Source organism: Oryzias latipes, chromosome 7 (genome assembly GCF_053564925.1).
Source record: "Oryzias latipes strain Hd-rR chromosome 7, Olatipes_Hd-rR_3.1".
In the NCBI taxonomy this organism is placed as follows: domain Eukaryota; kingdom Metazoa; phylum Chordata; class Actinopteri; order Beloniformes; family Adrianichthyidae; genus Oryzias; species Oryzias latipes.
In genome coordinates, this window is record NC_136243.1 from 15,502,048 (window position 1) to 15,525,472 (window position 23,425).

Consider the following 23,425-nt stretch of genomic DNA (forward strand, 5'->3'; position numbering starts at 1 on the left):
AGCAGCAAATACATTATTTAGTCATCTGTAATTGAGTGTAAAAAGCAGCAGATCAAAACACGCCTCCCCACCAAGTCAACACAGACATGAATAGATTTCCTGTAAAAAGCATTTAAATTTAGTGGAAAACTGAAATTATAAAACACAGTGGTATGGAAATGTGGGAGCAGATGGTTTGTTGCCCTTCAAGCCTTTCATAAGAGGTTTAGTGACATGTCAGTGCATAAAAACAGAATTCCTAACAAAAAGAACTTTAAAAATATGAAATAAACAAGGATTCAAGGTTATAATCAAACTAGCTCACATTTATATGTTTATGGAAAAACAGCAACAGTATAAAACAAGAATAGAGTAACAGAAAGACAATAAAAACAAGAAACAAAAAAAGATGGAATTGGTAAACATGACCTTTAATTGCTAAAAATTGCTTCAGTTAATGAATATATTTAAACATGCAAATAAGGGGGTATTTTAATTAATCTGCTCACAGAGAATTCTGCATGGTAAAGACCTTTGAAGAAGATAAACATTTAATCAAGGCCGACCTTGTGTTCCATGAGGTGACTGTCCATAAAAACAAAGCTGTCAGTGTGGGTGTGGCAGTGGAGTGATAGAAATGTTTCAAACAGGCAGTAAAAAAATCATTCATTCATTCATTCATTCATTCATTCATTCATTCATTCATCTTCTAAACTCGTTTTTGTCCCTTTCTGGGTAACGGTGCTGCTGGAGCCTATCCCGGCCACTAGTGGGCAAAGGCAAGGAACCCCCTGGACAGGTTGCCAGTCCAACGCACAGCAAACAAACTGAACCTTAAATTAGGCTTTAGTAACAACAACCCTTACGGCTAGATATAAGCTGTGTGCGAGAAAAAACAATAGGCAAATCTGTTAGGGGCACGTCATAGACCACCCTGTTAGCCTGTTTTCCTATAGGAATGCTGTGAGTGACATGTCATAGCGAACACTATGTAAGGGGAAGACGGGGAGACGCAGGTGTGTCATACAGATTTTTCTTTTTTTTCAATACCCCTAAACCCTGCGCCATGTGCAAGGGATCCATTAGTGCAGTTCAAGTGCTCCTTGCGTGTATTCTGACTGTTAGGATTTAATATATTAGACAATCGAAGTGTACTTTGTGTGGGCATCCTACAGGCATTTAATTATCACCTGCACACCCCGTAAGAGCGGCCTTTGTGCGCGGTCACTTAGGAGCCAGTGCACAAACTTCACCAATGCCAAGAGTGTGGCTTAAGGACACTGTACGACACCAATACTCATATGTCATAAATCAAACAACTTACATTATCCTTACAAATGCTTCATGGTACACTTACCACATACACGACTATTGTACGTTACATTTTTGAGGTGTCCATACAAGCCTCAAGGTAACTGCAAGACACACCTGCCCTCCCGTTAAGACATAGCCACTCTTGTCTATGACCCTCTGCGGGCCTAAACAACACAAAAACCCTTAATCACCTAAATCCTAAATCCATGAAATTTGGATTTAGGATTAGGAAATAGGATTCAAGACTTGGAATTTGTGACTTTGGAACAATTGTCTTTACGTTTTTTTTTTTTTTTATCTGTTTCAAATTTTCTTGTGTTTCTGTTACATTTGTGTTGGAATGGACACAGCAAAGTCATGTGTTTGTGTCTTCAAAGCCTTTTTTATTTTATTTTTTACAGCACCGTGGTGACGTCCAATCGAATGCTCATTTAACCTTCAGTTAACAAGACGGGACTTGACTATTCAAGAAGTAATACATGAGCATCTCTGAATTAATCCTGAAGTTTTGTTTTGGTCAAGAATTTCGCTGACCCACAACCTACATGCAACAAACCCACCATTCACGTAACTCAAGGACGTGTTGCCAAGCAAAAGAAAGGTGATACTAATTAGGTTTTTCAATGCTTTGGAATGACACTTCTTTCAGAGGGAAAGAAATCAATAATACATTGGTTAGATGTAAGCCTGTTGTATTAATATCCCTCTATACTCTTAGTGAAAATGTTTTCATTAAAAATGCATTAAAAAGAGACACTGCTGTTATCAGGGAACAGATGTATTTAGAAGAAAGTGATTCATTTTTCCTGTCTGGTTGCATTAAAGGAAATAATTGATGTGTAAAATCAAAACAGAAGGGCTTGTGATAACACAGTGGCACGCAGTGGGTTAACACAAATTATGTTTCAGTCAGAGATAAGGAGTAAATGATTGCACTGCACTGCATCCAGCTTCTGTTGTCATTACTGCAGATACGTTACAGCGTTACTGACAATCTATACAATCTCGTCAGTCGCTTTGTTTGTTGTGCGTTTTTTTTTTTTTTTTTTTTATCACAGCTCCCCTCCCTGTGACACCAGCTGCCCGGTGAGTCCACAAAGTGTTTTCTACTGGCTCTCCTGCTCTGTCCTGAGCGGTGACATATTGCACGCAGGCACCGTACTGTGCCGCTGCTGGCAGCGGTGTGAGGCAGAGAGGATTATTCCTAACGACAAGGGCATTAAATGTGTAGCGGGCCGGTGGAGGCCTGAGCTGATGCTCCCTTGTCTGTTTTGGTTCAGCACCAGTTCAGAAGCAGCCTCCCCCTAAGCTGAGTGGAAGCTCACAGGACTCAGAGCGTTGTGGCGTTCATTAATAGCAAAGGGTGTCACACCAGCTTAGACCCAATGTCCTGCCTCAACCAAGGCTACATGCTGTACTCCCCTGCTCTTAAAACCAAGGAACTCAGAGTGTAGTCACTTTTCCACAACTGGAAAGTTTTATCAGAGCGCGAGAACATCTTGTTAAAGGTTTGCAAATTTATAAAAAAAAGGATTAATCCTGCATGTTATGATGTATAATACCTTTTCTTGTCCTTAGCACTCTGGTGACAAGTTAATTTAATTATAGGCTAAAAGAACTTGACAGTAAAGGGATAAGGTAAAGGTGTTTAACACAAAAAGTGCTGTTGGACTGATGCATATTCATTAAACACTTTAAATCTTCCATATTAGGGCTGCTGAAATTCCATTTCTTTGACACAAATCCTTTCCTGCAACTGGCACAGAGGCACAACCAACATCCGGCTGACTCATTTTTGATCTTCAAACAGATATAAGCCTAAAGCCTCACTGTGTGAGATGTCCGCCTTTAAAAGAGATTTTAATCTCAGTCGAAATGTCTAGCAAAACAGAGGTTGTTTTTCCCGAGCACCGAGCAGACAATAGCAGCTGGAAACAAACCTGAAGAGAATTCTGTGAAGCTTTGCTCCCACGTGTCTCACCTGAGAAGCAGGAGAACATCGAAGGCTGGAAGAGCAACTCCACAAATTCAAAAATATAGACTTACAGAAAGTATTTCTTTGGGAACTTTATTCACTATACAGCCAGCTATCCTGTCAATTTTTTGACAAATCAAAAATCAAAAAAATGTCACTGATTATTGGAAATGAGGAAAATAAAACCTTGTTGGAACCATGACCTCATTTTTTATTTGATTGAGTAGAAGCTTCCTTGTTTTCAATCACTGCCTGGCACCATTGATTGTACATGAGAACTCTACACCTCCTCCTGTTCCAAACAGGAATGCTGGTCCTAAGAAGCCAAAATCCCATTGACTTCTATAGAAAAAATAAACAGCAATTACTCAGTCAGAATAACCATTCCTGCTCTGCTAACTTTATTTAACACGTTCTTGCTCATTCAACTTTTTTTCATAGTCATTTTTTTTTCTTTAGTGCAACTTATTTGAGGTATAAACTGGCCAATTAGATGCTTTAATAAAAGTGTGTGGTCACCATCTAAGCATTTGATTGACAGATTCTCTCCAATCCTCCCAAGTGGCAGGACTTTGGACTTCCAACAAACCTACTGCTGATTGGTGAGAGTGGTTGCCAAAGAAATGTTAACTTAGCCAAACTTGAACCAACCTCTGCTCACTGACGTCCTCTGGTTCCAACACAGCAATGTCTATATTGTTAAAAAAAATGGCGACTGAATTGGTTTCATTTTGCTGAAGCTGGAAGTAAGCCATTTTCTATGGGTAACATTAGGGCTGCACGATATGAGGAAAACTCGCGATATGCGATGTTGGTGATTAATATTGCGACAATGATATAATTTGCGGTATATAAACAAATAGCAAAACAACCAAAAACATCCTTTCTATTTCACAGCAACAGTTTAAAAACAATACTCCAAATGACCCTTGTCGACGTAGGAGGCAAACATCAAACATAAAAGGGCTCATCTGATTGATCAACAACGTAAACGGGTCCTTCTGATTGGTTAAATGCATAAAGAGATTTATTTCATTTGTTCAATATTTCAAGCTGCCATGACTTTGTTTTAGCACATTTAAGGTAAACATTTAAGGTAAACATTTATTGCGATTTTCGCCATCTTTTGCGGGATGCATTTTGCACAGCTTGATGTCGCGATGACCAGAAATTTGCGGTATATTGTGCAGGCCTAGGTAACGTCAAACTCGCTCAGCCCTGCTCTCATATACAGTCAATGCATGGCCCGCTGATAACTTAAAGGCTAATACCACAGTCCTCCCACCTTGTACGCTACTTGTAATTCACCAGCAAGCGCACCATTCAACCTTCTTAGCTCCCATCCTCTCCCTTGAATTTCGATACGACTGGTTTATCTAATTTTCCTGTAAATGCTTCAAATGTATTCCCGAGCAACATCAGACTTCACTGGGGAGTCATGAGAATGATAGAAATGAATAGCTCTGGATGAGCTTCACTTCACCTAAACAGCAACACCACACTCTTGCAGCTCCCTTCTCTTCTTCTAAAAATAGCAAGCCCCAATAAAATAAAGTAAAATGGAGTTATACCAAACTTACTGCTATAAAGAGAGGGCAGCAGTAGACAGGACCAATCAATATTTTATGAATATTCTTTCATTTAGAAGCCTTAAATCGGTTTTCAGTCATGTCAGGAATTCTTTATAGGGGATTGACTGGAGGTGTAAATGTATGTTAATAACATATGGAGCATTAAAAAAAAGCTTGCAAAGCTATAAAACGTGGAGTGTCTATCATCATTACTTCTTAACATGCTAATAACAGCCTGTCAGAAGAGGTTAATGACGTTTTATTAAAACATCTAAACTGTACAGGTCACACAAATTTAATATATTTATGCTTTTTTTTTTACCGCACAAAGCAAACCAAATCAATAGTGTCCTATAAGCCCCAAAATAACTTTCTTGATTACTTGTTTGGCTAATGAAAAAAGGCTCAAGGTTGCCCGCTTGTCAATCCTCTAACAACTAAATAAATCTGATTAACTGAGGGGGAAAAAAAAATCTAAAAAGAACTTTAACTTGAAAAACGGCTTACATAATTCATCAATCATCGAGCAGCTCCCACATAATTTCTCCCAATGGATTAATTGATAAATCATAACAGCTCTGAATATTTAACACAGTTGATCAAATTCTGGGTTTCTAATGCATCTGCTAAAGACTGCATGCGGTATGCTTCATAAAAACCCTACCAGATGACTAAATATAGTGCCGAAAGACAAAAACAAGACTGAGGAAAAGAGAAAATTTTGGAATACATCAGATGATAATTTCTCAGATGAACATCGCCAGTGAACCTAACAGGCTACTCGGATGCCTGAAACACGTAAAGGAGGGAAATTAGTGCATTAGGCATGCTAGTCTTGTGCCGGAAATATGCACAGAATTGATGAGGTGTCACTTTCAGTAAGAGTCACACAATTGCACCGACGTGATCCTGTGTGATCCCTCCCCTCCTGCCTGTCTGCCACCAATGAGGCACAAATACTCCGATTTGCATGGTCTGCACACAAAAAAAGAGAGACGTCCTTGATGTTAGGAAAGGTTGCCTTGCTCCCTTCAGCCCTGGCAAACACTTTTGGCATGCAGACCGTACAGGCAGGGCGAGCATCTACGCTGCTCATTTTCACCCGGTTCCCTTTCAGCCTGCCAAAACATTCACGCAACAATCTGCACCCGACTAACACAACGTGGTCTTTTCCAGAAAAATGATTTCTTCCCGTACTAAACCGGGAGACGTGCTAACAACCGTGGCCGACAGCATTAGCCAGCAAATGCTTAGACTTACATTTTGAGATCAATTTCAAAGCCGTGTTAATTAATTCAGACTGCTGGCAGCACAATGCAGGTCAAACAAGGCAAACAAGTTACAACAACAGCCAATTAGAAACACACAAGCGTTTTACATTTTTTTTTAGAACTAGGGCAGGGCTAGCGTGAACAAAGACATGACAGATGGAAAGCAACAGTGGATGGAGAAACACAGAAAACATAAGCATACTTCTTTCTGTATCAATCACCTTGTCGCTTTGTCTTTCTCCACTCCAGATAAGGTTTATTCTTTCAGTTTATGATGCAAACTGCACAAATTCTTAGCAAAATATTAATTCCCTCTTTGTCGCAGACAGATTGTCTTTTTTGTATATCCTGATTCTTCAAAACCAGCCTGTCTGGTGCCTTATCATCTGGTTGTTTTTCACTCAATTAACTTTCATCGCTGCAGATGACTATATTTATTTGGTCACAATTTGTTAATCCCAAAGCACGGGTGGTTGATTTTTGCATATTGGCTTTAAGATTTGTCACGGAGTGTATTTAGGTCTAATTACCACCACTTTTTTCTTCGAGAAGATGAAGCAGCCCTTTTAATCTATCAATAGAAGAATTGAAAGCAATAAATTCATCCACCTTTCCCCTGAGAAAGTATGGTGACAAATGAGTTTTGGAGCAGGCAAAGCCAGGCAAGTTACAAATTACATGGAGAATGACGTCTTTAAAAGTTGCGTGTTGTTTCTGCTGGGCTTTAAAACAAATTAAAGACTCTGTAACTAATCAATCATGAAGATTGCTTGCACATTTATTGATCCTTTTTGTAATATTCAGGTATTCTCTGTTGTATTTTAAAATATCATCCATTATGCTTTTTTATTCATTTGCATTTATAAAAAACGACATAAAAAACTATGCGTAATCGTATCTTAAAGACACAGACTAAGACTTGATGACGTTTCTTTTAAATAGACTGTTTTTTTCGACTGATTAAACAGATTTTTTTCAGCATAATAATGCAAAGTATAAAAAAGATTTACCGTACTCTAAATATCTTGAGTTTAAACCTTTAAGCATAAACGGATTTATAAAATGACCTCGCAGACAGTGCATTCCAAACCAGATAAAAACTGTAAATATCCAGTCCATTTTTATTGTATTTTTTCAATACATTCCACGCCTAAATTTACCATATCACAATTCCAGGTAAAACTATTGATGCAGAGAAAGGAGGGCGAATAATTATCTACTGAACGATTTTGCAATAAAGCTAAATATTAGAAATTAAAGAAAATAGAAAACCTTGGTCAAAGTGTAACAATCGCTTAAATGCAGAATATTATAGCAAAAGCATTGCATTAATTTTGAAAAGTTAGTGAAGATGCACTAGACTCAAACACATATAGAAATAATATTTACATACGCGTGTGTGTGATGTAGTGCAGTATATGTAATTCAAGTGTCTGGAGACGGATTACAACATTTGCGATACCTGTAATCTGAGGAGGGATCCCCTGTTTGAGCCTATAATATATTCAAACACATGACATATTTACACATTTAGGTGATGGCAGCAGGCAGAAAGGTTTTTTTCCTCCTCTTTGAGGAGCCTCACAGACAGGCTGATCAGGAGAGAGTTCACACGACTTACAAATCTATCTGAAAAGGGCCTGCGTGAACAGCTCATCTGCCGGACTGATAGCGCTGTAAAGAGACAGATTTAGTGGAAAGAGGAATGATGAGCAGCAGATTCCTTACCTCATTAGTGTTCCACCGGTGTCTCTCCTTTGGCAGCGACGTGCATTTTGGTAGACATTCAAGCAGCTTCTTGGGCAGGTATATTTTCAAATGTCCATGTTCATCTGCAACAAGAGCAAGACAAATAAGAATATTAAGCAGGGCTTCATATGGTATTGACTTACTCATCTGCCTCTTTATCAGTCTATAAGTCTCTCTAGCCAAATGCTGACTGTAAAATAACCATCCAATATGGATATGAATTCAAAAATAGAAAATTGCATACATTTTATTTTGTGGTGGGATCAATTGTTTTACGGTAAAATGCAATCCATCAGGGCATTTTAGCAGAAATGTTTAACTATCAACTTAGAAGGCCTGTGTCTATTCATTATTTATACACAATCAACACACTTGAGTGATTTTTATGGTGTATGGAGCTTTAGTACAGAAATCTGTGTGCTCCACAAAAGAATGTGGCACATTATTCAGGGAAATAATTGCAATTAGCAGGCCCAGTACTTACATCATAATGTATGCATTTCAATCTGCAATTTGTGTTTCTTAATCAGCTCACAAGAATTAGAGAACAGCAATGTTTATAGAAACCCCTCGCGGTGATGCATTCAAGTATTTATTTAATAACTTTGCTGTCTTCGGGCTCAAATATGCAGATGGTTGGAGAATGAACACATATTTGTTTTAGGAAGAAAGAATGATTTGCAAACATGTTGAACCCTGCTTCTTGCTTTTGAGGGCTTTTACTGATCAATATGAGAAACAGTACAACAAAGGCAGAAATTAAAGCAACACATGCTCTGAAATAAAGAAAGTTCTACAGAAGACGTGACTTTGGATTCAGAAGTAGGGATGTCAGTCATGGAGAGGTGATGAAGGTGGAGGATGCAGCCATGACTGAACAAAGGAGAAAGGAGAAACAAAAAACATATTTCTAAGCCTCAAAAAAGCCTTTATTCTCAGAAAGTGAGCCTTTTTTTTAACCATTTTTTCTGTCCAAATCTAAAGCGAGGAGTTGGTTAATCTAGGGAATGTTCCAATGTGTGAAAATTAATCTATTATTATGCTTTAATGAGTGCAAATTGAATGTAAATAAATTCACTGCAGGTGATCCAAAATACTTAATTTATCAGTCATCCAAAAAAGCTAAAAATCTAATTTCTAGGGAAACAAAAAGCAGAGACTGGAGCTGCAGTCTTCTGTGTCGACACAACCTTAGGTTAGGAAAAAATGAGCAAGTGAAAGGCAAAACAGAAAATTCCTGACTTTAAAATCCCCTAAAAGGTTGTTTCAAAAGATTAATAAAGGTTTAATAAAACAAATCATCTCCATAAACTCAACAAATAACACCAGAGTGCTCTGCCTCACAGGATATCCAGATGTATGCAGCTACCTTCCTCTCTATAATACAAAGTGTGCATTGACTGCCCAGGAACATCCATATGGAAAATTCAACACAGCTGATCCACAGAGACAGAGCTGGCGTCAAGCCTCTGAGTGCGATAAGATGGGACGTCATCGCCCCCAAAGGAACGCAAGAGTGGATCCACAGGATCTGCTATATCCGTCTGTCCCTGTAATTCCACGTGTATTCGGTGTTTTATATGAGCCGCGCACGTTATCATTCGCTTTGCCCAATTAAGAATCACAGACAGCATCTGTTCTGAGGTACTACAGAGCAGTTTTATTGTCTAAACTGAGGAACACGCTGCAGCTGAATGATCAGAGAGGAACAAAAGGAAAAAAGCAGAAGCCGCTTTCATTCAGGGAACTATTCATTACACAGCATCACCTGAAAAACAGGAATTAGCAAGAAATAAAATGAAGTGGACTCACAGTCCAATCAGGGCTGTAAAAATGAATTTACTTTTTGAAAGTACTATTGATTTATATATGTGTGTGTTTATTTTTTTAAAACAAGATACAGCACCCGGCATTAAATCCAGTGACGTCTTGGACAAAGACTTGCTTCTTTTAGGATAAAAGAGCTGCCAGTCATGCCCTGTGAATTTCAGGCTCTTTCATTTCGGCTGCAGCCACCTCAGTGTCTGCTCAGTGAGTGGCAGCGGCACATTCAAAGTCAGAGCAGTTAGCTACGCTTGGAAACTAATTTCTATTTATCAATTCATTTTCTGCATAAAACCCTTGTCTTCAACTTGCATGGGGACATTTGTCAGATGATGTGGTGTTAAAAAAAATAGAGAAAGACTTCAGGCTGTCGTCTTAATGAGCAGCATTTCCTATAATATTTCACTCTCAGTTCAAGGTTTTTTATGCGAAAAATGGAATAACACATAAATGAGAACAGCTTTCTTGGGAATTCTGCTGTATTATTATACAGTATATGTGAGCAAAGCATGTAGGAGGGGAATTAAACAGATGTGAAGTTATGATTCTGGCAAACACCAAGGAGATAATGATTAATATTCTTGTTTTTTTCCTGCTGTATATCACCATTATAACTTTCATACACATGATATGTTTTGAACGCAGCGATATCATCCATCACTGTCTGATCTACAGTGTGCCTTTGATACATATCACCACGCTCTACTGGAGGTTAAAAGTGAGGACAGATAGACAGATAAAGTTTGCAGCAATGAACATAAAACATGGACGTATGGACGTGCAATTTCCCCTGTAAAGGCCTAAAACAAATTGGCTCAGCATTTTCCGCACTTAAAAGACGCACCTTAAAGGCTTCATTTGTTTTTCAAAAAACGAGTACAGTTGTGTGTACTGATGTTGAAGAGATTTTGAGAGGTACGCGTCTCTGCCCAAATGTCAGTTTGTTCGTTTTTTACGAGTTTTAAACAAGGTTGCGTGTTATTGTAAAGACGCAAACTTGGCTAACCTGTAGCAATATTAGACTATGTTTTTTTACGTGTTGCAAACAAGGTTAGTCATTGTAATCATGGTAACATTCGTTTTAGCGGTATCGATCTGTTTTAACATGTTGCAAACAAGGTTGGAATGTTAAGTGTTGTTAATACGCCAACATGGCTAACCTGTAGCGTGTAACAAATAAGTTCTAGAGCAGGGGTGCTCATTACGTCGATCGCGATCGACCGGTCGATCTTCAAGGACAAGAGGGTAGATCACGGGCCAGAAAAGATTTTTTAAAAAAAAGTACTTTTTAAAAATCCACCAGCCAATCAAAACCCTCACCGAGAAGTACGGGACTTGATTGACATGCAGAATGGCCAATCGGACATCTTCTAATACGTCACTGCAGACGCGTGTTTAAATTCACTGAGCGCAAACTCTGTCATCAGAAAGTCGCTTTTTGTCCCACGGCACATCGAGTCCCTGGCAGAAGACCACTTCGGACAACCGGAGTGTTTATTAAAGCCGCACCACGTGTCTCTTGCTGCTATCAGCTCTGCAGTTCTCGCCCGATAAATACGAGCTCATTGAGGAAGCGTTTCATTTCTGTGGCACGCGCTTCATAAGGAGCCAGCAGCGCCTTTGAAATGCCATGATGCTCCCCCATTGCTCGGTATACAGCAGAGCATGACATACGATGGTTGCTGCTTTCTGTCTTTGTACTAAAAGGCCTCATCTGTTAATACTAAAGTATCTTTGTGTAATCTCACTGTGTAGTTTTGTATATGTCTGTATATATATATATATATATATATATACATACATACATATTTTATAGGTAGATCTTTAAAACATTGTCGATTCAAAAGTAGCTCACACGCCAAAAAAGTGTGAGCACCCCCGTTCTAGAGTAATTGTAACCTTAGTTAATAAAGTCTGACTGATGGATAGACTTGTCTATGACTATTTTGTCTCGCTTAATGCGCCTTATAGTTCGGTGCACCAAATGTATGGTATATGGATGACTTAAGTTTGAAAATAGATAAGTCAATAAAGTTGTGCCTTATCTGTGCACCCTATAGTCTAGGAAATACGATAATACGTATTTATCTTTAGTTGTTCTCAAAACTTAAGTCTGAAATGATCAGGCATTGACTAAAATTATAAACAGACCATATCACATGACACTGGATTGAAATAATATCTTAAGTTTAGCTCTGTTGGCATAAATAAAGACAAAACGTATTGGGACTTTTTAAAACTCAATTAGCAGACCTCCATTTCTCTGGTTGTCTCCCAATGGGAACTGAGGGTTGCGGAAGGGTTAGGCCCTATCACCTCCCCTCACCCCCTTCTCCACCCCCGGTTTCTGCCTGTGGGTAAGTTCCTGGCCATCTCCTTCCAATGTGTGCTCTGAAGATTTCCAACTGACAGAAGGCAGCAGCAGCAGCAGGCAAGCCTGTCTCTGCACAGATTATTGAGGATTCAGTGCTTCCCTCTGGCGCACACACTTCTGACACAATTGACACAAGACTCAAGTATGCTGAGGATTTTCTCGCTCAGTGAGTATAGTCAGAAATCTGTACGACATGTCTATTCAGTCTTCCAACAAACTTAAATATTTGGAGTAGGAAACGAGCCACCCGTGTGGCAAAAATCTCTCACTAGGCTGCAACAATTTAATAACCCTAAAATTACACCAGTCGTGGTATACTTTGTGTAAAGGATTAGGTGACACCAGAATTTCAGTTTTCTTTTATTGTTTTAGTGTTGTGAAATCTTTTTAATTTCAGCAGGACTTTCCCTTAAAATAAGAAAAAAGAGAACGCCTGAACGGCAATGCATGCCCAGTTACAAGCTTTAGGGGTGCTTTTAACTTTAACAACTTAAGTTACTCATGCAATGTGCACTGTTGCATGAAATATGCGATTTTTAAGGTGGTGAAAAATGCATTTTCCTATAAGTTTATATGATGCATTTGCAGATATAATCATAACGTGTTCTGAATAATGGATTTGGAAATATTTTAGTGACTACGATCACGCTGAATAAAATGGAAAAAAAAAGTTTAAAAAGAGAAGTACAAGGTTACTTATGACAAACATTTAAATATGACTGTGCAGAACAGAGGTGACAGACCAACACAAGATCATGGTGCTGTACAGACTGATGGAATCTGTTTCCAGGAATCTCCCTGGAAACAGCGGATTCAATGATTTAATGTCCAATTCCAAGTGACTTAAATGATGTAAATATTATTAATGAAGTGATTTAGAAGAAAGATTAAGATAAGTAAACTGAATGTAATAAGTCAAACACAAAAAAATAAGCAAACACAAAATTGTAAATTGAAAGAAAAACAAAAAAAATCAGAAAAACTGAATAAAGTTGAAATTCAATCAAAACAATTGTACAGGTTTTAATTTTCAAAGCACCCTTTGCTTGTTTAACCCAATTAACAAAATTTTTTGATGTTCTCCCAGTGCTGAAAAATGACAGTTGAATTCATTACGTCTGTGCCGGTATAAACAGGATAGAACTTTTTACGTTTAAATTTAACAATAAATGGAAAAACAGTCGAATTAAGTGAGCAGCTGGGTAATTGTCAGTGGCGTGTCTCAACATCAAACCTCTTTAAATAGTTATCAGATGTCTCACTAAAAACTATCAATATATGTCATATCATGCAGCACAACTGTGAGATTACTGCCTTTTTATTGTGGTTTAGAATTCTGCCAGTGTAGGGGCTCCATATTTCATAAGACTGATAAAAGATCAGAAAGCTGAGCTCAGATTGTTGGTCTCTGAGCTCTGTCCCAGTGACACCATTAAGAAAACATTATCATAAGAAGTTACATCTTACATCCCATGAAGACTTTATCAAACTGTCTTTGATATTAAATGGAGAAATGGAATGTGTCTTTCATTTTTACACTCTGAAAAATGACCTAATGCTTCTCTTTAGTCCTCTTTCAACTAAACCGGGGCGCCAAAGAAAAACACACAATATATAAAGCTGCAGTAGAAGCAAAACGCTTTCTTTACAAATGTACACTGGCATTTTTGAAAGACAGACACTTAAAATAACTTACAACAAAACAAAAAAAACATATTCTCTGATTGTTTACAGTCAAAACAAAAATGATATTGTGATTAATTCTTCAACAGTTTTCTACCTTTATATTTTCATCATAATTTAAAATTATTTAACTTAATATGACAATTTTATCATTACAAAATTATTGATTTTATAAAAATTGTCTACCTTGACCAAATCAATTTAGCTAAAATCTCTCAAAACTTTAAACTTGAAATAAAGTACACATAAATGTCATAAAAATAACCAAAAAGGGTGAAATTTTAGGGCAAAATATGATCATGTTTTTTTTATTTTCTGCATATTTTTATATAAACTACAAAATCTGACATGTGGCACAATGTGGTGGTCAGTCTTGACTAGAACTGACACAAGAAGAGGCAGACAGCTGGATCCAAGTGCAGCAGGTTTATTAGCTCAGCTAAAAGTCCACAAAGCTAAATCAGGGTCAGGCAGGCAGGAGTCAATAAGAGGCATGAGAGCGTAAGAGGAGTAACAGGGCTAGTCAGGATCTAGGCGAGAGTCGGGGCAGGCAAACAGATTCAGAAACAGGAGACAGAAGAACAGAAGAATTTGCTGACTGAATCCAGAATCTTGACTATTGAATAATCATCATTGATTGAAAACCGGTGTGTTTCATTTTTAGACTTTTTAGATAAGATTTAAAGATTCATTTAAACTTTGTTTTCAGGAAAGATATTTGTAGCTAAAAACATTTAGGAACTTTTTCTGACATGTGATTAAATGCTTGACTCTTTAAAAATGACATAAAACAACACAGTTTGAGCAAGCAATGCACACTTACAGTATGTGTCTTTAAGGTTAGCAATGAACCTCACTGGTTAGTGCCAGACTATCCAATGTAAGTGCCTTGTAAGTGCCGTATTGATGCATACATACAAAACCACAATAATTCATATGAGATCTGACAGTTCTGAAATAAAGCTTCTCTGTGTGTGGGTGACCTTCAGTTTTGATTCTAAATAAAAGAATAAACTTTTTTTTTTGCTTTCATTTTAGTTTTTTTAACAGTGACATATGAAGAAAATAATAATTAAGTAGGATCCCAAGGTATTTGCATTTACAAAATTAATTACATTTCTTTGATTAGTTGTGAAAAGCAGAAGATCTTGGCTTGTTAAAGCAAAAGCTAAAGCTTTTCAAAGATGTGCACATATTTAATCAGAAACACGAATCAATCATGACATGATTTGATTAACTAATTCATCATATAATTTGTATAGAATGTTTTCTTTAATTAAATCAAAAGTTATAGAGTTATTAATATTTGGGTTGTCAATAAATAAATATTGTTTCAGTTTTTGCAAACTATTTACCTAAATCAAACAACTCTCCTGAGCAACTGTGAATGGAGGTGGCAAAGGAGCACTGATCTGAACCAACTGTACAGTTAACTAAAGGAGATTGACTTTATGTAAAAAAGCATTTTGCTTTTTGCTTTTTTACTAAAAGCATTTTGCTTTTTTAGTTAGAAAACAGTAAGACTGACGCTTCACACTGAAAAACTCATGACAGCACATCCACAAGCACAAGTGATAATTTGTGACACAACATCAAGTTACAACCTCAAACTTTTGACATAAATGGTCCATCTGAACTGATTAACCAATCAGCAACTGCCCCTCTTTCAGCAGCCAATCAGAGTGCAGCATTTCAATAACCATTGAGAATGCAAAATGTTACCGAGATTAAATAAAACAGATCATTCCTATGTTCCTTGTTTCTCATTTTCGCGAGAACATTTGTATTGCGATTCTATTCATTTACAATGCAAAACCTAACTAACATGAACTGGACAATAAAAAAGGGTCCATTTAACATGTCCAATATTTTTCACTGTACATGATTTGCTATGGAAAACAAGATTTATGATATTGATATTTATTTGTATATTATATTTTTTATGAAATCATTCATGTTTGCAAAATGATTAAGCATCCACATTTGATTCTGACTTATTCTAAATAAAATTTGAGTTGATTTAAAACGTTTTGGCCATTCACAATCATACTTACTGCGCCAACAAAGATAAAATTGAATCTAATCTTTAGTTTACAGTAAGGGAAGAAGTGTTTACTGTGCAGAATTAGAGATAGTTTCTGTTTAAAAAAAAAGTTTTTTTTTCTTCATTGTTGCAAGATTGCATTTTCTGTCTCAAAATCTGTTTCATTTCCTTTTTTAAAAAAAGAGGCAAGTTTAGATCCATACACAATCTGACATATCTAATCAACTGTACACCAGTGTAGGATAAAAACAAAAACCCTTGGATCTTAGATTTCTCACAGCTTTTCTAGCGATGTCAGAAATGGCCGCCAGATCTTCCCAAAGTGTGTCCATGTTATTTTATTACAGAATCTCCTTCATCTCCCTGTATCATCTCTTCTGCTTTGTCTTTCGCCTGCCCCCTTTAAGGGTTGGCACAGCAATTCCTCCGCCTTTATCTAACCCTCTTCTCTGCTATCTCCTCGCTCACACCAAACACCCTCGTGTCTTCCTACATTCGTGAACCTCCTCTTTGGTCTTCCTCTAGATCTCCATCCTGGTAGCTCCAATTTTAACACCATTTTACCAACATAATCATTTTCCCTCCTCAGAATGTGTCCAAACCATCTGAATCTGTATCCCTGATTCATCTCTAAATCATCTACCATGATCTGTCCCTCTGATGGATTTATTCCGGATTTTATCCATCTTCGTCCATCCCAAAAATAAACTCAATGTCTTCTTCTCTGCTACCTCAAGCTCTGCCTCCTGCCTCTTTCTCAGAGTCACCAACATCATGGCTGCTCTCACCATGGTCTTCTACACCCTTCCTTTAATTCTTGCTGACACTCTTTTGTCACACGTCACACCTAAAACCTTCTTCCACCTGCTTCAACCTCTTTGCACACGTCTCTTCACCTCTTCCCCACATCCTCTGTTCCTCTGTTGACCCTATGAAGTCCTCCACCTTCTTCACCTCTTCTCCCAGTAACCTGACTGTTCCACTTCTTTCCCTCTCATTTACAAACAAATACTCTGCCATGCTGCAGCTGACCTTCATACCTCTCCTTTGTGCAGCAAACCTCCACCTTGCTAGATTTTACTCCACCTGCTATCCGCTTTCAGTACAGATCACAATGTCATCTGCAAACATTATCATCCAGAGAGATTCCTGTCTAACCTCATCTGTTCGTTTGTCCATCACCGCACAAACATGAAGGAGCTCAGAGCTGATCCTTGGTGTAGTCCCACCTCTGTCACACCTATAGCAGATCTTACTGAGCCATGCTTTTAACAATAGGGCAGAAGAAAACACCCAGTTTAAAATTGTTCATTTAAACACATGCCGATTGAGTGGTTATGATTTAATGCCAAACAAAAAAACAATGACATTTAAAAAATGCTGGAAGAGATAGACTCATAACTGTTTATGAAAATATGGTACGTTTGCTTGAGTGGTAAAAAGTACAGAGCAGCTGATTTTGGAAATAAATGTATCCATAAATGATCTGCAAAAATAACAACAAAAAATAAATTTGAAAAAAAAATGTAATGTTTTGCAGGTCAAATTAGACAACTGTGCTCTGACTGTCAACTGTCAAGATGAAGTTGCTGATTGGTTGATCAGTTCAGATGAAATTTTAATGTCTGAGGTTGCGACTTGTGTTTGTGGACAGAAAAATAAATCTACACGTCAAGGTTCAAAATAAAGCTCTTTTGCAGTTCAGTATGAACACTACGACTTTTAAATAAAATAACTGTTTCATATATCACAAGTTAAGCTAAATCTTTTTGCAGTACATGACCATAAAAATAATTTCTGATATTGATGTATTTGATTAGATTAAATATTTTTGCTGATGTGAATTGGACATGCAGTGCAGACGGGACAATGTATTTAGAATGAAACCAAATCTGTTGGTTGAAATGACTTTCAGCATTGAGTGAGTATCTGTGCAGTGATTCTGAATGGGCGAATCTGTCAGCTGACCTCAAACCAACTGAGCATGTGTTTCACTTGCTGTGGAAAGATTGAGGGCAAAGAGCCTCCAAAACAAGCGAGAACCGAGTGGCTGCTGTCTGCTGTACAGGCCTGGCAGAGCGTCGCCACAGAGAATGCCAACTATCTGCTAATGTTCATAGAGCAGACAAAACAAAAACAGGCATGAAAGCAAAGAGTTTGCAAGAAAATACTCATTGCTGAAGTACCCAAGTATATAAAGTTAATATTTTTCCGATTTAATAGAATATGTGCAATGCATATTGGTGTCTAAATTAGAATGTTACAGAGATAATCAATGTATAGAGTAAAGAAAAATGCCTTTTTGTAGGTTTTTCCAGAATCAGATGTGGATGATTGCCTTTTTTTGGCTGGTAGGTCTAGAACAGCCCCCGTCTGTTTTTTTCTTTCTTTCTTCTCTGTTAAATAAACCATGTGTTTTAGATGTGGCACTTCAGATGTTCAGAGTTGGCCTTCTCTAATCTGGGAGTACTTGTCTAACTTGAAAGAGGCCTTGTTTTTACACCAAAGCAGTTCTGAGGAAGCTCTCCATGCACACATAAGTGAACTCATCAAAACTGAGCTCTCCTTCTTTTAACAGCTTTTGCACCCTCCGAATAGGTTCATTCTTTCAGGTTGTTTTTAGAAATGCGAACAGTAACTGAGACGGTGCACTTTTTTTTTTCTTTTGGATTCCCTCCATGGGGTATTTCCATGCATATGAAGATCCTGCCTAAATAAAGATCTGCCCACAAAGACTCAGAAATCCACCTGTACAGTTATATAACCAGCTAAAAATGAACTAGAAATACACATATCTTTCATGTGAATTTATGGAATAACTTAAAAAAACGTATTTTACATTTGCTGTAAACTCATGACGTTTATGTAAGTGTAGAGTTTAAATAGCGATCCCGATGACTGCTGATAACCACGAGAGACATACACAAAAAAACAACTATTGGGTTGTAAAATACTAAAAAGCAAGAGGGGTTGACAGAAGAGCTTGTTTCCTGAGAAGATGTGCTGAGCTGAGCTGGCACATGGCAGCCAATTACTTTCCAGCTCTTGATGAGAAAGCTCACACACAAGCAGCTAAAACAGGCAGAGAAACACTTTTCAATACAAAAGGCTTGCAGGCGTATGTTCCAATCACAGAAGAAACTGTGGGTGCCATCGTTTAAATGGTTATAGAGATATAAATTTCTCTGCGCTAATGTTTGGATCATCACTGATCCTGGCTGCTAAGCAAAACACTTGGGCTGAATTTAAGGGTATCCGTCATGCTAGCTTGCTCCAGCCCCACCCTAGAGATGAGAGCCAGGGTCATGAGACTGGAAAGGCTGACAAAAACAAATCTTTAATCAATATCTGAGCCCTGAACGCAAAACCCTCTCTCTTCCGTCTCTGTCTCCGAGCGCTCTGGGAGTGACAGTTTTTCTTTTTAATCTGTGCCCACATTGTGGAGAAATTGCAAGCTAATGTTTTGGCTATAGATCATTCAACAAATCGCTGCTGGCGGTGAATATCTAAAGTAACTGTTTGAATCCAAACACTTTCAACATCGGCCCAGTGGCTAATAAGGCTCATGGATGTGAGGAGCAGTGTAACTGTGGCAACCCTAACCGCACTGGAGGTGAATCACTTTAGAACAAACAGTTGTGTGGATAAGCTTTTGGCTCCGACGTCAAGTAAGTACTGCTGTGAAACTGAATTAGGCCTGAGTCTGCTGTCATTCTGTTTGTTGAAAACCCTTCCACAGGAAAACTGTATCAGAGAAACAACTGATGTCTGAACTACAGGAGAAAGAAATGCTGCATAATTATAGCACAGGCTTTTAAGTCATTTTTATCACTGCAATTTTACTAATTTATTTTAAACATGTCCTAAGTATGTTGCATTGTTACATGCAAATTATGCTTTTTTTAAATCAATTTTAAAAGGGGGGGGGGGTGTAATTTCATAGCACTGTGTTGAAAATATTTTGAATTTGGGATTAACAATCTGACATTCCTCTTGACTGTGCTAAACTTCAAAATGACTCCAGAAACCTGAGCATTTAACCATATTTAGACAGAAGGGAGAATGATCACATAAGCTGCCAAATTCAGTTAAAGAAATACTATCTATTATAATGCAGGCATGTCCAAAGTCCGGTCCATGGACCAAAAGCTGCCCATGTCCAGATTTCTACTAGCCCTCAGGCTCCTGTCCTAAAAATAATAATAAGTGACCTTCTGCACTTTCTAAGAACTGTGCCTGATTTCTTGGTTAAAATTGGCTAAATTACATTAAAAGCCATTGTAAACATGTGACAACAACCTGTGGCTACTTGACCTTCAGAGCCTTAAGTACCAAAATAGAATAACAGATTTATTTATTTCTTTTGTGATCAAATTTACAATGGTTTATTTTCAATTCATTTCTATTTTAATTGTACAAAACATAAAACTGGTTATAAAATACAATAGCTGATTGCTAAACTAAACTGGGTATCCTTGTCCTTAAGACCCTCCTCCTGAAAAATGTAAGTATTTGTGTTACTTTCTTGTTCACATGATTTAAATTTAGAAGTTAAGCATTCAATGCTGAATAATGTGCAGCATTTCATTTGAACGCAGATTTCATGTTGACAAAAGTTGTTTTTTTTCAGACAGACTTTTTCCTTATTTTATTTTATTTCTGGTCTTTAAATATGAAATTCACTCTTATTTTGGTCAAAATGTATGAGAAATAGGAAGTATCCCATTACAAAATATATGTAAAAATACTTCATTTGCATTTAATGTGTTTATAAGGATTTAAAGAATACAGGCCAAACCGTTTGCCGTCACACATTTTCCTCTTGCCCTTTTTGCATAAAGAGTGGATACCCCTGTTTTAATGCAATTTCAAAATAATACATATGTTTGCATCCACAGACACATCTACTATGTGGAGTTTGTGAGTCCTGTGCAAAATTAAAACCAAATTTGGAAAGTCAAACATCAAACTGGTCCAATGACAAATTGAACTGGAAGCTTTAACCGTGGCTAAACAAGTGTAAAACAGTAACAAGTTGTTGGCAGAAGAAAAGAAACCGTGGAAGCAGAGATGGGCTCAGACAACCAAGGAGAAGCAGTCAGTGGATGACATGCTGGGTGTTGAGAAAGCAATAAATGTGGATGTGAGGGGTAAAAAGAATGAAGAGGAAATGTAAAAGCATTTTTTACACCACGCTGGGCTTCATATTTCAATAGTTTGCAAGAAGTGAACTAATCTGCCAAATCTGTCTCTAGAGTTTGCTCTAGAGACAAAACCTGTTCAAAATTGTTACTGAACATATATGACTTCAATTCAAAGAAATAGATTTTACAGTTATGGTAAGATTATATTATTGACTGCCATATTTTCTGATTTTAAAATAACACACATCAGCTAGTCAGCTTTTACAATTAGGGCTCTTTGATTCTTGCTAGTCTTTAGAGTTTTACACATTGATTTCAACTTCACTCCCGTCATCTTTTGAGCCATTTTGAAAGCGTTCTTAATGGTCATTTAATTGTGATCATGCTGTTTTTAGCCAAAATTGGAGGGGAAAAAAAAGGGTTATTTTCTAGGATATAGTTTCTACAGAGCGGCAGTAGTTCAGTTGTGGATAGGACCGCTGATGGGGAGCAACCCCGTTCCCCCTTCCCCTTGCCATTTCTGTGAGCCCTCTGTGTCCACGCTCTCCCACTGTCTTACAGCCCCTTACACTCCCAATCCTAAAATTACAGATCCAACAAAAATCCAGCGCAATAATGGAACTTTCCGGTCGTTGAGCCAGATGCCAGCTCAGACGCGGACAACCAAGACGTACAGGGATTTATTTATCTGCAGGTGGACGCATCGATGCATCGGCATGAAACGGAGCTTCTGGCTAGCCCAGTACATTTTCTACATCACAAATAAGATATTTTTTTAAAATGCTTTTTTTGCGGGGCTGCTCCTGATTCACAACAATTTTAAATATTCAAAAATGCAATTTTGAGTTGAACTTCTTAATGTGTCCTCCATCTTCAGAAGATTGCCACAAGAACATGTTGCAAACACCAAAAGAACAGTTCTGAACATCGGAGTGGGTCTTTAAGTTGAGGACAGGTTGGTCACGGTCATCTCTACAGATGACAGTGGATTTGGAGGATCTTTAAGTCATCATAGAAACCATCCTTTTTTTTTGCTGCCGGTTTTTTACAATTTTTTTTTTTGTACAGATAACATGGCGTCTACTTGGGGAACTTGATGGTATTTAATTAAATCAATGTCTTTCCCTGCCAAAGAGGAATTCCTTCTGGCACTTGGCAAGTCCACGGCTTCCGCTCCTTGTTTAAAAGTTGGACGGATGCTTTGTTTTCATAGAAACTCTTTAATATTTTTTTCCCCACACACTTACATGGTTTTAATTACATGAGTCAATACTTGGAAAATCAACCCAGAAAGTTTAGATCATTCCCTTGTAAATCTAAGGTAACAGGAAAAGTTTTGTAAAATATTTTAAAACTATGATAATTTAATCAAATCAACTCATACTAGTACAACTCAATCATAAAAAGGGGCAGAGAGAAGTAAACAGACTGTTTTTTTTCCCTTTTACAAGAACAATCAACTTAAGTAACACCCTGGCAAAAACTAAAACTAAATGAAAAAATAATAAATACTACTACTTTCAATAACTGTTCCTACCAGCTCAACATGAAACCAGAATTCAACCTCGTTGGAAACATACTGGCATGAAAACGCTCTTTTCTCAACAGTAACTCACATTAAAGGGAGCACATTTTAATGGTGGCGGATCTGATAGTTTCTTGATATTTTCCATAAACTGTCATAGTGACAAACTTTCATCCAAACACTGCTGGGGGATTTAGACATAAATGGCGCTCTAACAAGCCTCATTGCTCTACTTGCCATTTTCTTGAGCTCTGTGCAAAAGTGAGTTTTGTCAGCAAATTTAACTCCCAGAATAACTAGGAGGATGCACACCGCACGAACTCGAGAGGGATCAAGGATAAGAGGTGCTGCCGTAAAAAAGAAAAAAAACGGCATTAGTTGAAGACGTCATCTGCCACTAGGAGAGTAATATTCAGAATATGCTTTTTAACCTATTAGGATCAAATAGCATTTTTGTAAATACTGGATTCAGGTTATTATCGTAATAAGACTATGGACTTGTTTAAAATGTGTACTGCATTTTCGGCACGATACGGCACACCTTCAATGAATGATCTATTTGGAAGTTATGTCATCTATGAAGCGCACTGAACTATAAGATACATTAAGCGAGACAGAAGAGTCAGAGATAATTCAGTCAGACTTTATTAACTGTGGTCACAGTAACTCTAGAACTTGTTTGTAACACGCTTTATGTTATCCATGTTAGAAGAGTTACCTGCTTTGCGTTTTGTAACTCCCATCCCTGTTTGTGACACGTAAAAAAACAGACTGATCCCGCTAAAGCAAACTTTAATGTGGCGACGCACAGTAAAGTCAACCCTGTAAGTAAAAACACAGTCCAACACCGCTACACATTAGCGTGTTCACAATAACACCCAAGCAAACATTTTGACAGATTGCCATGTAACTCTCAAAATCGCTTTGACATCAGTAAGCACAAGCAGAATTAATCCATGTAAAAGACACTCC

At 37.6% G+C, this 23,425-nt stretch overlaps 1 protein-coding gene across 4 annotated transcripts in view; it reads right to left on the reverse strand.

Moving 5' to 3' along the window:
- The window catches only part of camta1a (calmodulin binding transcription activator 1a), a 357,406-nt gene that overhangs the window by 292,910 nt on the left and 41,071 nt on the right, over positions 1–23,425 (reverse strand). For all 4 annotated transcript variants that reach the window (XM_078950301.1, XM_023956772.2, XM_023956777.2 and 1 more), the window contains one exon: positions 7,839–7,942. Coding sequence is in view for 3 of the 4 variants with exons in the window: in XM_023956772.2 (XP_023812540.1) it covers positions 7,839–7,942 (104 nt within the window). In the remaining variant the exon portion in view is untranslated. The remainder of the gene's footprint in view (positions 1–7,838; positions 7,943–23,425) is intronic.